At 44.0% G+C, this 15,542-nt stretch overlaps 1 protein-coding gene across 6 annotated transcripts in view; it reads left to right on the top strand.

Moving 5' to 3' along the window:
* Nucleotides 1–15,542, top strand: part of Epb41l4a (erythrocyte membrane protein band 4.1 like 4A) — a 209,781-nt gene that overhangs the window by 159,435 nt on the left and 34,804 nt on the right. For all 6 annotated transcript variants that reach the window (XM_052741818.1, XM_052741815.1, XM_052741816.1 and 3 more), the window contains one exon: nt 13,431–13,521. In XM_052741818.1, coding sequence (XP_052597778.1) covers nt 13,431–13,521 — 91 coding nt within the window. The remainder of the gene's footprint in view (nt 1–13,430; nt 13,522–15,542) is intronic.

Below are 15,542 nucleotides of genomic sequence, written 5' to 3'. Positions count from 1 at the left end.
GGAAACAGCGAGGGGAAGGAGCCTGGGAAAAGACAGGACATGATAGCCTTCACACCTGTCAGGCTTTGCAGGTTTGTTTGTGTTTGTTTATCTTCTCCGGTCAGCCAAGGACAGGGAAAGGAGGAAATTAGTGTTCACTCTCTTCCCAGGGCATTAGAACAAAGCGTTCTGAACAGAAGCTGCCGTGTGGTGGCTGTGGAGACGGTGTCTAGAAAATTAACACAGTGCTAACTTTGTTTTGGACAGCATGTGATTTGGGCTCTTCTTTTTCAATGTGACAGGTTAGATAATCTACTGAGGTAATGTCCAAATCCCGGTCTCTACATTGTCTTCAGCCTGACTGTAAGAATGCCTTGAGGAGAGTTTCGGTTGCTCGTTGCCTGATTATGCAAGCCTTCCTGTTAGGAAAGCACGCAGGGGTCAGTGAGGAAAAGGAGAAAGGAGCAGGGAGAAAGGCTGTGGTTGTAAATAAATTCTGCTCTAACTGTAAAAAGACCTTACAGCACACACTGTCATCCCATTATCCATAAAACAAAGGAACCGGTTATATAAACTTTAAGGACCCTTCTCCCTAAAATTCTCTCTTATGTTCCCTGGCTTACCTGACTCAGAGTTTGGAAGACTCAAACACAAAAAAGAAAAAGAGACTCTGGGGAAAACATCACTGTATGCTCGATTGTTGCCCCTTCAAAAGCCTCACAGATCTGTGAAAACTTGTGCCCAATTGTGAAATGTATCTTTGTGGGGCTGGAGAGATGGCTCAGTGGTTAAGAGCACTGGTTGCTCATGCAGAGGACCCAAGGTCCATTCTAACCCCCACATGGTGGCTCCCAACCCTGTGTAACTCCAGTCTAAGGGGCCTGATACCTTCTTTTGACCTCATTGAGCACCAGGCACACACACAGTGCACATACATGCATGCTGGCAAAGCATATACATAAAATAATCTCAAATCATTGAAATATATTTTTGTTATTGGAAATACGTAGCATTTTATATTTCAAAAAACATTTTAGCACATTCATTAGATCCCCTCAAAGGTTAAATGAAATCCTTATTGCCAAGTTGGATATATTAATTGTAACAACCTTTGCTCTGATCCCACTTTTAAATTATTCTTTTAGTTAAAATTGGCCAGATGACTGGCGTTTTATCTCTTTGGTTAGTTCCTAGTTAGAAATGAGTGCTGCCCCGCCTGGTGAGAACCAGGGAGAGATGGACATGTCTTCTGGGAGGCTTGTGTAGCTTGTGTTTGACTTTGACAGCTGTACTCACATAGCTGTGGACTAGTCACTTCTTGATCGGCTTGTGGGAAGCCCGTGGTGGGTGGGATTGACTCTGCTTGGGCCCATGTTTGTCGTCAGGATTGGTAACACTGTGCCTTGATTGCAAAGTTGGGAAAACGCTTTGTTAGTGAAGTACACTCCCTGTGTGCCCCATTTCTCCTCCCCAGGCAGCCATTAAAGGATATTTTTGAACTGTTTGAAATTCTGTTTGGGGCATAGGTATTCTGGAGCAGGTGACACCTAAGATTGACACCTCTGCTTTCCTCTAAGACTGTGCGCGCATTTTCTTCAGACTCTGAAGTCTGGAGTGGACGGATTTGCATGGCCCTGTTTGCCTTAGCTATTGATTTAATGTGGAAAACGTTTGGGGTTCCCTGAGTTCAGGGTAGCGATAGTAGGTGTAGGGAGAGGAGGTGAGGCAGGAGAGAACGGGGCTACATTCACTGCTGCTGAAGCTCCCTGCTTAGCATGTGGAGTGCTTTGCTGTGTGGGCTTTCGGACTAGAGGGCTTAGAAATGGGACCGCCTTCTGTACATGTGGCCTTGTTTGTGGTGAGAATGGGGCATCCGAGGAGCTCTCACGTCAGACTCCTCCAGAGAAGGTGAACCGGAGTGCAGCAGGTGAGTCCCTTGGCTGGGCACACCCCAACACTAGGGGCTGTATTGTGGGGGCCTTGTACTGCTGTGAACAGCTGGTTTGCGGAATGTGGGGTGAGCTGACCGTGTGAAACACTGAGGGACCACGCTGCCCTGAGCACAGAGGGGAAGGGAGGCTTTGTGTCAGTGAATTCCAGTCTGTGAGACCCTGCAGGGTCCCCACCTTCAATCTCTTTTTAACCGGAGCTGGCTTCATCCCTGAACGGAACAGTTTTAGTAACACTATAAGGGAGATGGCTTTTTTCTTTCTTTTTTTAATTGATGGGGAAACCAAAACAATTCTTGAGAAGCATCAAGCAGTCATTCGAGGCTGAACAGATACCCACAACAGACTAGGGTTTGAATCGGGGTCTTTAGAATGCTAGGGAACATAATTGAAAAAAAGTCAGTGTAAACTTTAAAAAGTAAAATGTCTAGAATTATTTGAAAATGCACAAACATGCTCTCCCTTCTGTTGTGTGATTTCTTACTTCAGCAGATACAACTTGCTTCAGAAGATGTGTGTGTGTGTGTGTGTGTGTGTGTGTGTGTGTGTGTGTGTGCGCGCGCGCTTGCGCGCATGCTGCATGCATACTGTGTGTGTATGTGGAGGTCAGAACACAACACGTGGGAGAGTCAGGCCCCTTCCTCCACCATGTGGATTCCAGGGGTTGGACTTGGGTTACCAGCCTTGGCAGCAAGCTCTTGTACCTGCTGAGCCATCTTGCCAGCCCTTAGCAATGTTCTGCTGATTTATGAAGGAACAGCAAGTCAGTCTGCTGGAACTCAATTGTAGCAGTCCAGGCTGGTTTCGAACTTACACTTCTCTAGACTCTAGAGTGCTGGGCTTACAGAGCTATGCTTGGAGTTTTGGAGGGAGAAAAGGCCATAACAGGTCAACTGCAGTGAGCATTGGGTAGTGCAAGCGTTTGTTCAAGGCTGTTTCCCTTTCTTCACACCCTTTCCTAGTCTGCCTTGAAGCTGATGCTTATTCTCACTGTGTAAAAGATTTATTAATGTATGGCCAGTCTGATTAGATGTATTCTGAGAAGCTAGTGTGCTGTGGGATGTTCTGTATGGCAAATGTGTTGCTCTGATTGGTTAGTAAATAAAACACTGATTGGCCAGTAGTCAGGCAGGAGGAAGTATAGGTGGGACAAGGAGGAGAATAAAGCTGGGAAGTGCAAGGCTGAGTCAGAGAGACACTGCCAGCCGCCACGATGACAAACAGCATGAGAAGATGCCGGTAAGCCACGAGCCACGTGGCAAGGTATAGATTTATAGAAATGGATTAATTTAAGCTGTAAGAACAGTTAGCAAGAAGCCTGGTACGGCCATACAGTTTGTAAGCAATGTAAGTCTCTGTGTTTACTTGGTTGGGTCTGAGCAGCTGTGGGACTGGCAGGTGAGAGAGATTTGTCCTGACTGTGGGCCAGGCAGAAAAACTCTAGCTACACTAGTGTGTGCCCCTTTTCTGTGAGTGCTTGGCATTCCAAGCATAGCTATCCAAATTGGAAAAGCAAGGAAAACTAAAAACCTATTATTATATGTTCACATTCAAGCCTTAACTTTAGTGAAATTACCATAAAGATTACCTTTTTGCTTCTCCTTCTTATTTATCAAGAATTTATTGATCACCTCTGTGGCATGAGACCCTATTTCATAAAGGAAAATAAATAAATAAAACACGGCCACTAATCTGTACAAGTTCAGACACACAGACACAAGGTAGCTGTTTAACACTTGTAAATGCTATGCCCGGGACTTTCTATAAATCATCTAATTTAATCCTCTTGTTCACTCTGTAAATGGTTGGTGGTACCCCATTTTGCAGATGAGAGACCAGGAACCCAGAGGAGTTTTTGTTCAAGATCACCAGCTCAGCTAGTAATGAGTAAATTGGCGAAGATGAGAAACAGATCTGTATTTTAAGTTTGCATACTTAACCACTTAAGCCAAGAGGTATGAAAGATGTTGTTCAGGCAGGTGGGATGTGCCACGTGTCAGTGGGGCATTCAAACGGAAGACCAGAGAGGGGCCGGAGAGGTGCCTCAGCCGTGAAGAGTACTTACTCTTCTATCAGAGGACAGGAATTGGGATGCTAGCCACCCATGTGTGAGGACTCACAGGGGATCTGAAGCTGCTTCTGGCCTCAGTGGGTATATGTACTCAGACACACTAAAATGAAAATAAAATAAAATAAAATAAAATGGTCTTTACCAACAATAGCAAAGGCCTGATGGTCATACCTTTGATTCTAGCAGAGGCAGATGGATTTCTATGAGTTCAAGGCCAGCTGTGGCTGCATCTCAACAAAAAACAACAAAAACTCTTGGAAAATATGAGGAGGATAATTTGATTGTGGCTAGAGGTAATCTATAGTGATACTGTGAAGGAAGCCATTTTTGAAGGACATATAATAATAATGGATCTCTAGCTGGTATTTTTCATCCATCCCTAGGTTTGTATGTAGACAAATTTCTAAACAGTCTTATTAAATAAGAAACACAGAGTCAAAAACAGAGGTATTTGAGCAAAGAGATCAGAGCAAGAGCCACGACTACCTTATCTTACCACCTTGCCACCGCCGCTTCCCCAGAGAGAGTTTCTTCCTGTCTGATCTGTGTTTTTATTGCCTTCCTGTTCTGCCTTCTCATTGGCTCTAAGCCCAGCCACATGACTTCCTCGTCACTGCCTGTCTATGCAGACCTCCAGTTCTCTATGATTGGTACTGGGATTAAAGGTTTGTGTCACCACGCTTGGCTATGTCCTTGAACACTCAGAGACTCTGCCTGCCAAGTGATTGGATTAAGGGCATGTGCCACCACCGCCTGACTTCTGTTTATGGCTATGTGACCTCGCTATATGACCTCTGATCTCCAGGCAAACTTTATTTATTAACATACAAATAAAATCATATTTCAGCACAATTAAAATATCACCACATTTCCCCCTTTTATTTTAATAAAAAGAAAAAAGTTCTAACTAATAAAGAAAAACTATATACAATAAGTACAAAAACTATATATAATATATACAAGCAATAACTACCTCAACAATGTCTAGTCCCATTTGCATTTGGCAGACTTAGAGAAAATATTCCATTGTCTCTCCTATTTTGGTAAGTCCAAAATGTACCTGATTCACTTTCTGTCCTATCTTATATTACTAACAGAGAACTATCTTATAATGTCTTTCAAATTTATACACTTACACCTCTTTAGTGAAGTTTTTTTTTTTGAAATTCTTAACAAGGAAAACTATAACTACCCAATCTTTAACTATAACTATAACTATCTAATCTTTAACTCACTATAACTATAACTATCTAATTTTCAACTAACTATAATTATATCTAATCTTTAACTCCCTCAGAGACCCAAGAAGGAAATAATATTACCCAATAAAACAAGAAATGCAAACAAGTGACTTCCAAAAAATATGAGTTGACAGAAACAGCCAGCTGCCTGGACAGTCACCCTAGGTTTCTCCTTAGTGTTGGGGCATCATCTTCAGCCTATAGGCTTAGCGTATCTGACAGACTCATTTGTGAAGTAGGATGTACACAAGGCCTACAGCTCGACCTCACATTCGGTGAGAGTAGTCCATGTACCAGAAACACCTGAATTCCACTAGTGTCCTGTCATGATTCAGAATTTTAAATTCTGGAAATTGTTGATGTTTTTGGAATTCAGCTGTCCATTCTTCTTGGCTTGTGGGTGGCTTCATCTCGGCATCCCGTTCTCACCTTTGATTCCAGCAGAGGCAAGTGAATCTCTGTGAGTTCAGGGCCAGCTGTGGCTGCATCTCCACAGACAAACAACAAAAACTCTTGGGAAAAAATGAGGATGATAGCCGGGCAGGGGTGGCGCACGCCTTTAATCCATCACTCGGGAGGCAGATCTCTGTGAGTTCGAGGCCAGCCTGGTCTACAGAGTGAGTTCCAGGAAAGGCGCAAAGCTACACAGAGAAACCCTGTCTCAAAAAACCAAAAAAAAATTAAGGATAATTTGATTGTGGAGAGGTAATCTATAGTGATACTGTAAAGGAAGCCATTTTTGAAGGACATGTAATAATAGCAGATCTCTAGCTGGTATTTTTCATCCATCCCTAGGTTGGTAGCTGAGGAGTCTATAATAAGATGCAGTTTGGGAGGCAAAGGGTGCGGCTTTTTGTTTGTTTATTTGTTTACCTGTTACTACCCCCTCCCGGTCTCTCTCCCTCCCCTCCCTGACCCCCTCCCCCCCAACCCTTCTCTTTCAGGGTAGTGGTACCCTGCTTCTCTTGCTTTCTCCATCTCCAGAGAGCTCTATTTGGGGCCGTGTGTCCTGATTCCTATTAAGAGTGGGACATCATGGAGGCTTTTTAGGACACAAGTAGTTTAATAGTTTGGATTGAATCCACTTCTAGATTTTTTTTTTCCTGAAAGAAATCTATCTGTGGTCCTAGGCATGCTGGCTTTTTTCTCCAGGGTGCCCTTTGCAGTGAATCTCCCCATATTTTATGAAGGAAAATAGAGCGCTCCTCTAACTGGAATCCATTCAGTCTGCGTCCTTAAACCTCCTTCCCTGGTGTTGGGGAAGTAAATGATTCTAATTACCAAGTAACATCTCTTTTTTCTAAGTCATTTTCTCATTTTGAGTTACATCAAAATTGAAGGATCCAATGGACTTGTGACCTGGTAGAATATTCAGAATAATTGCTTATAATGAGTCACTACTAGATACGTAATTCTTAGAGGTGCTTTGGGATGTCAGTGTGACCCCTTAGCAGAATACTTTTTTTCTCTACTTGCTTATGTGTGCAAGAAGTCTGAACACTAAGGAAAAAAAAATCAATGGGATTAAAATGGTAATAGAGTCTTTGTTAAACTGCTTCATTCTAGCAAAAGGTAATTTTTTGCTTTTTCTTTTTTCTTTTTGTTTTTTAAGACAAGATTTCTTTGTGTAGCCTTCTAAATTTTTTTTCTAAGATAAGGTCTCTCTGTGTAGCCTTCCTTGTCCTGGAACTTGCTTTGTTGGGCAGACTGTCCCTACAGACTCAGAAATCTGCCTGCTGCTGCCTCCTGTGTGCCGGGATTAAAGGCATGCACTGTTGCATCCAGCCAACAGTAGAATTTTAAAAAATAGGCATGTTGTTATTTGTGTGTGTGTGTGGGGGGGCACACACGTGTAGATGCAGTTGCCCGTAGAGGCCAGACGAAGGCATCAGACACCAGAAACTGAAGTTACAGGTGGTTGTGAGCCAATGATATGTGATGAGAACCAAACTCTAGTCCCCTGAAAGAGAGACAGGTGCTCTTAGCTGGTGAGCTATCTGTCTAGTTTCCCAAAAGCAAAATTGATTCCATTTGTTTTGTTTTTGATGGTCTCACAATGTAGCCATGGCTAGCCTGGAGCTTGCTGTGTAGACCAGGCTATCCTCAGAATAAAAGAGATCTTGGATTAAAGGAGTATATGCCACAACAAGCCCCAAAGGAAAATTCTTAATTGGATATAATACATGTAACCATTAGGAAAACAGGACTCCATTTAGCTCATTAAGCACGACTTTCTAGGGATTAGAGAGATGCCTCAGCTGTTAAGAGTGCTTGCTGCTCTTGCAGAGGAAACAGGTTTGGTTCCCAGCACCCATATCAGGTGACTCCAAACTTCTTGTAACTATAGTTTCAGGGGATCCAATGCCTTCTGGACACCAGCATAAATGTAGTGCACATGAACTCTTGCATGTACACACACACACAAATAATTAATTGTAAAAGGATTTTTCTTTGAGCTGACAACTCACAAAAAATGACACGGAGACTTATTATCAATTATGAAAGCTCGGTCTATAGCTTAGGCTTGTCCCACTAGCTCTTTTAACAAATTAACCCATTTCTGTTCAGCTACATGTTGTCACGTGACTCACGGCTTTTACCTCTCCTCCTGCATGTCTTGCTCCCTCTGCATCTGGCTGGCAACCCTGCCTTTCTTCTTCCCCAAGACCTCTCTGTCCCCAGAAGTCCCACCTAGCCTCTTCCTGCCTAGCTATTGGCCATTTAGCTTTATTAAACCAATCACAGTGACACGTCTTTACACAGCGTAAAGAAATATTCTGCAACAATTGATAAATATTTAAAAAGAACTACTTTCCAGTACAATTTACTTTCTATATTTAATATTTTGTCAACATTGGTATTAGTATGACATGTTAGTATTAGTGCTAAATGTAATAAAAATTCAGAAGTTAACTTTTTGTGTGCCTCTCTGTGTGATGTACATGTGTATTGTATGTGTGTGTATGTGGTATATGTGTCTGTACATAAGGGTATGAAGGCCAGAGGCGGGTGTCAGGTATCCTGCTTGTCTCTCTACCATATTTCTCTGAGAGAGGGTCTCTTTCTGAACCTGGAGCTCTCCATTTCAGCGATACACCAGGCATCCCGGAAATCTATCTTCTGCTCCACTCCCCACCCCACCCCCCCCACCCCACCCCCGCACCTCCCACCCCCATCCCCGCATGTGCCTCTACCCCTCTTCACTCCCCTCCCACCAGGGTTCCAGGTCATGTAAGCTGCAGACAGACTTGCTTTTTACATGGTTGCTGAGGGTCAAACTCAGGTGCTCATGTTTGCACAGAAACTCTTCTTGCCTACTGAGCCATCTCCCCAGCCCCAGAAGTTAATTTTATCATCTAGGGAATTATTTTAATTCATGTCTGTATTTGGTCACAGATAAATATGATAGAGTGATAAAAGATGAATCAGTAAAAAGTCTGTCATCCAAGAACAGCCCAAGACTTCGTTGCCCTGTGTTATGAAACATTCAATGAAGAACAAACTATCATCAGTTTTCCTTGTTACTCGATAATAGAAGATGAAGGAATTCATCTAAACACGTAGGAGGCTAGCACTGTCCTGATAACCAAACCAGGAAACTTTCAAGGAAAAAGCACAACTTTTCATCTTGTGTGCACGCACTGAGATACATAGCTTTTAAAAATTCTTTGCATGAAAGAATTAAATACCACCACGTTAAAACCTCAAAGAGAGGAGCTTGGACATAGAAATATATGTTGTAAAAGAAAAATTCCAACTTTCTTTCAACTAAATAGCCTTTTAAAAGTAATCCATGGGGCTGGAGAGGTGACTCAGTGGCAGCAGCACTGACTGCTCTTCCCTAAGGACCTGGGTTCGATTCCCAGTATCCACATGGCAGCCCACAACTGTCTGGAACTCCAGTGCCAGGGTCTCTGACACCATCTTCTGGCCTACATGGGCAATAAACACATGTGGTGCATGTATATTCATGCAGGCAAAATAGCCATACATATAATAAAATGAAGTTATTTATAAAGTAATCCTTATGTATGTGCTTTGTATACTATAAAGCAGTGAGTGGCCCAGTGTCCTCCACTGATGCAGATGCAGTGAATCCTCCTCCCTAGACCAAGAGAACACTGGTTGTGGGTTTGAGAGAAGGTCGCTAGGGAAGGTTTGCTATCTGTTACCCCAAGTTGTAGGGTCTTATTGGGCTTTGGGGGAATCACCAGTGCTTTGAGAAACTTGGATAACCAGCTCTTTCTTCTTGTGACACAATTTGCGTCCTCAAATCATGGGGAAAAGAATTGGTATCTGGGTACTTGAGATACTTTCTGATTCCATCCAACCATCCAGAGATCAGGGCTGTCCTTGGGCCCTGAAGGCTGAGGGAAGGGCGCCTCACCCTTGCTGGCAGGCTCTCCAACAGTGGTGTTATGGACGGGTCTTCCGATAGTCAAACTTGCAAGCCTCTGGAATGAGCGAGGCTCCCTAGTGCCTTTTTTTTTTGTTTTTGAACCTGGCATTCTGAGCTGGAGAGAAGACTGTCTCTAGCTGCCTCTCACTCAGGATGTGTGCCTCCTCTCTGTCGCTGTGGTGAAGGGCCGGGAAAGAGGTACCTTTGTGCCCATCTGCCTCACAGCTCCAAGTTGACTGTGCCAGTAAAAATGGGAGTGTTGGGCAGTGTTGTGCCAGGACGAGTGAACGGCAAGCAGATGAGCTGTGGAAGGTTCTTTTGTGCGCTGACGTATTTTCCTCGTAGCTTTCCCTGCCGCTCCCGTCTTGTTAATCTACCCTCTAGCGTGTTAGTAGATGCTGTGTTTGATCTTGCAGTTGACATGTAGCAAATCGATGTTGAGAAGTCTGTACGTCTACAGTGAGGAGGTGGATGTGCTTAAATTACTGTCTTGGGACTTTGAAGCCAGAAGCTCTTCAGAGCAGTAGGGACCCCTTTGTCTGGATGAGCTGACATCAGGAATTTGAACTTCAAATAATTGGCCATCGGGTGCAGAAACGCCTCTAGTTTCCAGAGCATGTCTTTAAAAACTTGCTTTTGTTTTACAGTTTAGAAAGTCTGTGTTCTGCCAAATGAATATCTTCGTGGTGATAGAGAAGAGACTTTTCTTGTTGAGCATTTTTGTGTTTGACCGTAATCTGTGGAATTAGAAAAGACACCTTTTATTTTATTGATTTAGTCTGCTTTGCTGTGTTATCCATGATACTCAGTGAAAAGCTGGTGCAGCTAAGGCAAGGTGACTTTGTACTGCCAGTGTGGCAAGAAAATGGAAACCGTTCTGACGGCTAGCTCAGGTCTCTCCCTGAATACAGTGTTGTTTCAGATAGGTTGTGCCGGGCTAGACGGTTGACTTACTAAAACCCTCAGATTTCTTGTCTGGGAATGGCCACAATGTTTCCTGACTTTATGGCTTAAGTATTAGATGTAATTGTTTTTTTTAAATCAAAGGTTAGGGAAAGGATAAAATATGATTAAGTAAAATGAAATTAAACATAAAGATTTATCAATTTGGGTGTGTGTGCGTGCTGGAGAGATGTCTCAGCCATTAAAGAACTCTTCAGAGGACACAGGTTTAGTTCTGAGCACTCACATGGTAACTCACAACTACCCAAAACTCCAGTTCCAGGGGATATGATTCCCTCTTCTGGCTTCGGCAGGCACCAGTCATGTGCACAGTGCACATATATACATTCAGGCAAAACAGTCATACATAGAATATAAATAAATATATTTAAGTTTACAAATTGGTATTTGAAGATATTTAAATGAAATTATTACTATGGCAAAACCCCCTTTACAGAGACACCCTATGTCCTCTTACTTTTCCTACATATAAGTTTTTCTCAATCACCAAACATGGCTTTATTTTTTCATTTTAGTGTCATGTGCTCACCCATTCCAACTCTGAATGAATAGTAATGGTGCTATTTGAGTGACATCGGAGAGCTGACTGTGGCTTGATAAGTTAGGAATTGTCTACAATTCTTTGGTAGTAAAATAAATGTGTTTTTGTCATTGAAAATGCATGTGTGCTCACCACCAAGACATCACAAGAAGGCTAAAGAATTGTCCCCAAATCAAGTCGCTAATAGATCCTGGGCAGTTGAGTCTGCTTCTGTCAGCTGCTCCTTCTGACTGAAGGAGAGGGTCACTTACCGAGCATGATGGCCTGTAAGGCCAGCCGGTAAGGAGGGTGGGCATGTGCTAAACAGAGCTGTGTGCCCAGCTTAGCCCAGGCTTGCTCCACTCTCATCTCTCAGACTCACTGATCTTTCCTTAGTCTAACAACCAGTTAGTTGTCTGGGGGGAAGTCAAGTTACTTAACCTTTTTCATCTAGTTCCTGCTAAACATTTCTCCTCAAATTTAGTAACTAGGTAGATCTCTCTCTTTCTCTGTCTCTCTCTCCCTCTCCCCCCCTCCCTCCCGGTTGACCTTTAATTTCTATTGACTCACACTGTTTATACGCGGCATTTAGACGGCAGATGGAAAACAATAGTGTGCTGTGGTGGGGGAGATTTAAATCTTTGTGGCTGAGCTGATACATTTCAAAGCTGGTTGTCTGGGGAGCTATAGGGTTAAAGGCTCGATTTCTTTTTAGGCATGTATGTATGTGTACCACGTGCCCATGGAGGTCATGAGAGAGTGTCAGGTCCTCTGGAACTGGAGTTGCAGATGGTTGTGAGCCACAATGTGGGTGCTGGGAACCAAACCCAGGTCCTGCTCTTAACCACTGAGCCATCTCTCCAGCCCCAAAGGCACACATGTGTGTCTTTAAAATGAAGTGATAATCAGTGTCTGCTTTACAAAGCTATTTTGAGGATGATGCGATAAATACCCACGGACTGCTTACATCTTTGCCTGACACACGGTAAGGACTCAATGCACATTATTATTTGTTAGTTTTTTCCAACGCTCTCCATGACTCCACCGCTTAGCACTTAGTGATGAGTAGGCACTCGATTCGGGTCTCTGCCTGTGGAGATAACCCCCAAGGAGTCGCCCTGCAGAAGACGCCCCTGTCTGCCACATGTTGGCTGGTTGTCCCTCCCAGACAGACTGCCTCCTTCGAGTGAGGTGCTTGCTGGAGAAGAGTCACCCCTGGAGCCACACATGTCATTCCCGTCGCTGGTCTCCGCCCTGAGATCAGGACTCAGACTTTAACAGGAAGCCCTGCAGAGTGTCTGCTGTGGGCTCCCTCTGCTGGCCCGCCTAGCGAGTATGCACATCAGTGGTGGAATAAGCCTAAAAATTCAGCTTTAGGTGTTGAGGTGTGCTTTATAAGAGGTGCGTTTGGAAACCTGTGTGTGTGTGTGTGTGTGTGTGTGTGTGTGTGTGTGTGTGTGTGTACATATCACATGTATATTCTTTTTGCCATTTGCGTTTTGAGTTGGGATGTTCTCACGGGTTTCCGTTTGGGGGAGTTCACTGTGATTTCAGATGGGACCAGTCATGACACGTTGACAGCCTTAGTAGCACCGTTCTCGAGAACTGTTAAGAGTTTATATTCCAATATGGTCACGAGTATCCTAGAATCTTATTTTTGAAATCTCTAAGTTTAATTTTTAAAAAAAGTTTATGGTATGGAGACTTACGAATATCCTTCAAAGGTCATAGCTTAGACCCACCCCTGGGGCAGTACTGTGCTGAGAGTTTAATATGTGTCAGCCAGTAATATCTCAGGTTTATTGAGTGGCTAATCATTTATTTGGAGTCATACTCTATCAATAAAATGTGCCACAAATTACCCAGAATTGCATTTTATTTCTTTATTTTTGTGTAAGAGTGTGTCTGTGTGTGAGCGTGTGGGCATGTTTGTAGAGACCAGAGGACAGCCTTGGGTGCTGTTCCTTGGGAGCAGTGCACCTGGTTTTTGAGACATGGTCTCTCACAGGAACTTGGGGTTTCCCTGTTAGCTAGACTGGATGGCTGTTGTGCCCCTAGGACTGGGCCTTCCTGTCTCCACCTCCCCAGAGCTGTGATCATCAGTAGCTGCACTATGTATGCTTGGCTTTTTGACGTGGGTTCTGGAACCCCAACTCTGGTCCCCATGCTTGCATGGCACACACTTGACTGACTGAGCCGTTGCCCGGCCCTAAAATTGCACTGACAAATGATTCTTCTGTATCTTTGTCTTCCTTCTCTTTCTCTCTCTCCTTCTGTCTTCCATCTTTTTCTTTTGTTTTGTTACTAGGATCAAACAACATGAATCGGATAACTGCAAACACGGAAAATGGGGAGACGGAAGGAACAACTAAAATTATCGCACCTTCACCAGTGAAAAGGTCAGTGTGTGCAGCTGTGTGCTGTCGTAAAAGTCCCTCCCCCCCCCCACCCCCGTGTTGGCAAGGTTACAGATCTTTTCACTTTGGTGACTGAGTAGTTTTTAACCCAGGGGCTCCGGTGGGTAGCGTCTGAGCCAAAGGGTATGTTATTATGTCAGCAAAATACAGACGCTGGGACCTGGCCCTCATTGAAGCGCCCTTGCTCTCACAGCGTGGTGAAGCCACACCGTATGTGGTCTGCAACCCTCAGCAGCACGCTGGAAATTCCACGTGGTTTTTAAAGTCAGAATACAATGGACTAGCTCAAAGGAACTGGTGAAGTAAAGGGGGTGATATGATATTTTCGTTTAATGGACTGTATTCCTTGCAATGGTGCACTGAGCTGTGTTCCCGGGACGAGGCTTATAGCTTTCGAGCCTCAGGATTCAAAGATTGCATACGTGTAAAGATCTGTCATGGTCCTCGGCGTCAGGTTTCCCAACGGCATTCCCACTGGGAACCTCCTCTTAACGTGCTGCATGGATTGGTTCCTGAAAGATGAGCGCTGTTCTCTGTTAAGGGAGTTCTGGAGTCACTTTTTCCCATCTCTAATTATGTCCGTGGAGCAGCATTATCAACGCACAATGAACAGCTTTCAGGAGCTCACTGTGCCTATAGAGGCTGCACCGCTTGCATCATGGAGAAGTCCCAGAAGTCAGAGAAGTGTGACCTGCAAAGGCGCCTTAGGTCATCCTCCACTCCATCATTCGTTAGTAAACAATGGCCCCTTCATCCAGCCGGACTGTGGTGACTGTGGAATGCAGCATAGTCCAGAGCTGTGATGGCGTTCTCTCTCTCTCTCTCTCTCTCTCTCTCTCTCTCTCTCTCTCTCTCTCTCTCTCTCTCTCTCTCTCTCTCTCTCTTTCAAGACAGGGTTTTTTTTGTTTGTTTTGTTTTGTGTAGCCTTGGCCTGTCCTGGAACTCACTCTGTAGACTGGGCTGGCTTTGAACTCACAGAAATCTACCTGCCTCTGCCTCCCAGAGTGCTGGGATTAAAGGTGTGCACTACCACCACTGCCCGGCCTATTTTCTTTTCTTTAGTTCTGGAGCCTTCTCCTTACAGATCAACCTTTTGAAATGATGCATTCTTTACCTTTGTATGAAGACTGTATCTTCTTAGCTGTATTTCCCTAGTTGGCCTCCCAGTCCTGGGTGGAGGCAGCTTCATCTGCGTGTACATGGCACACTCATGACATAGCCAACATAAGAACAGTACTCTTCCATGAAATTCAGACCCCAGGCCTCTTAGAAAGAATTCAATCCCCTTTGCAACTCATTGCACCAACAGTCCTGAAACCTGAGGAGTGGCCGGCTCCCACATGGGCTGTGAGAAGGAGCGCAGGGAAGGAACACAGTCACCACGCCACCTGGGATTTCGTTATTCTTTAACATTTATCTCCTTGCAATTCCTTTTTCATCCTTCTGTTCTTCCTCATCCCCTTTCTTTTCTGCTCACTTTTTCTTTCTGACCTAGAAAACACATGCACTTCATACGATTGTACTGAATCTCTGCTGTATTTTTTGCTTTTTCTTGTTTCAAAAGGGAAGCATTTACTTTGGGAATTTGATCTTTGAAATTGTGGTTTTAAATTGTTAAGCAATATCTTGGGCCTATGTGAAACAGTCCTACTATCTACTAAGCCTTGGATGTGTATGCATTTGTTGGATATACCTTCTACAGGTGTGTATTATTCCTGTGTGGAAAGAGTGTCCCAAGACAGAAGTTTGTTTGGTTTCTGTAACATCCTTGTCACCCTCTCCTTTACCTCTTGGTTGCTGTTACCAAGAATTCTGCTACAGCCATATTCTATAACAACTATCCAGATCCCTCAAAAGGCCAGGATTAGAAATGGCTTAGCAGCTAAGTAACTCTTTTTCTCTGCAAGCTAAGACTCCAGAGGAAGTGAGCAGTGGCCCCATGCCCTTCTGCTGATCCCTTCTTCTGTTTGCCGAGGTGTTCCAAAACAGTTTGTTGGGCTTGA

Source organism: Peromyscus californicus, unplaced genomic scaffold, assembly GCF_007827085.1.
Source record: "Peromyscus californicus insignis strain IS unplaced genomic scaffold, ASM782708v3 Scaffold_17__1_contigs__length_78620276, whole genome shotgun sequence".
NCBI classification, from domain to species: Eukaryota; Metazoa; Chordata; class Mammalia; order Rodentia; family Cricetidae; genus Peromyscus; species Peromyscus californicus.
This window is presented reverse-complemented; position numbering and strand designations above follow the sequence as displayed.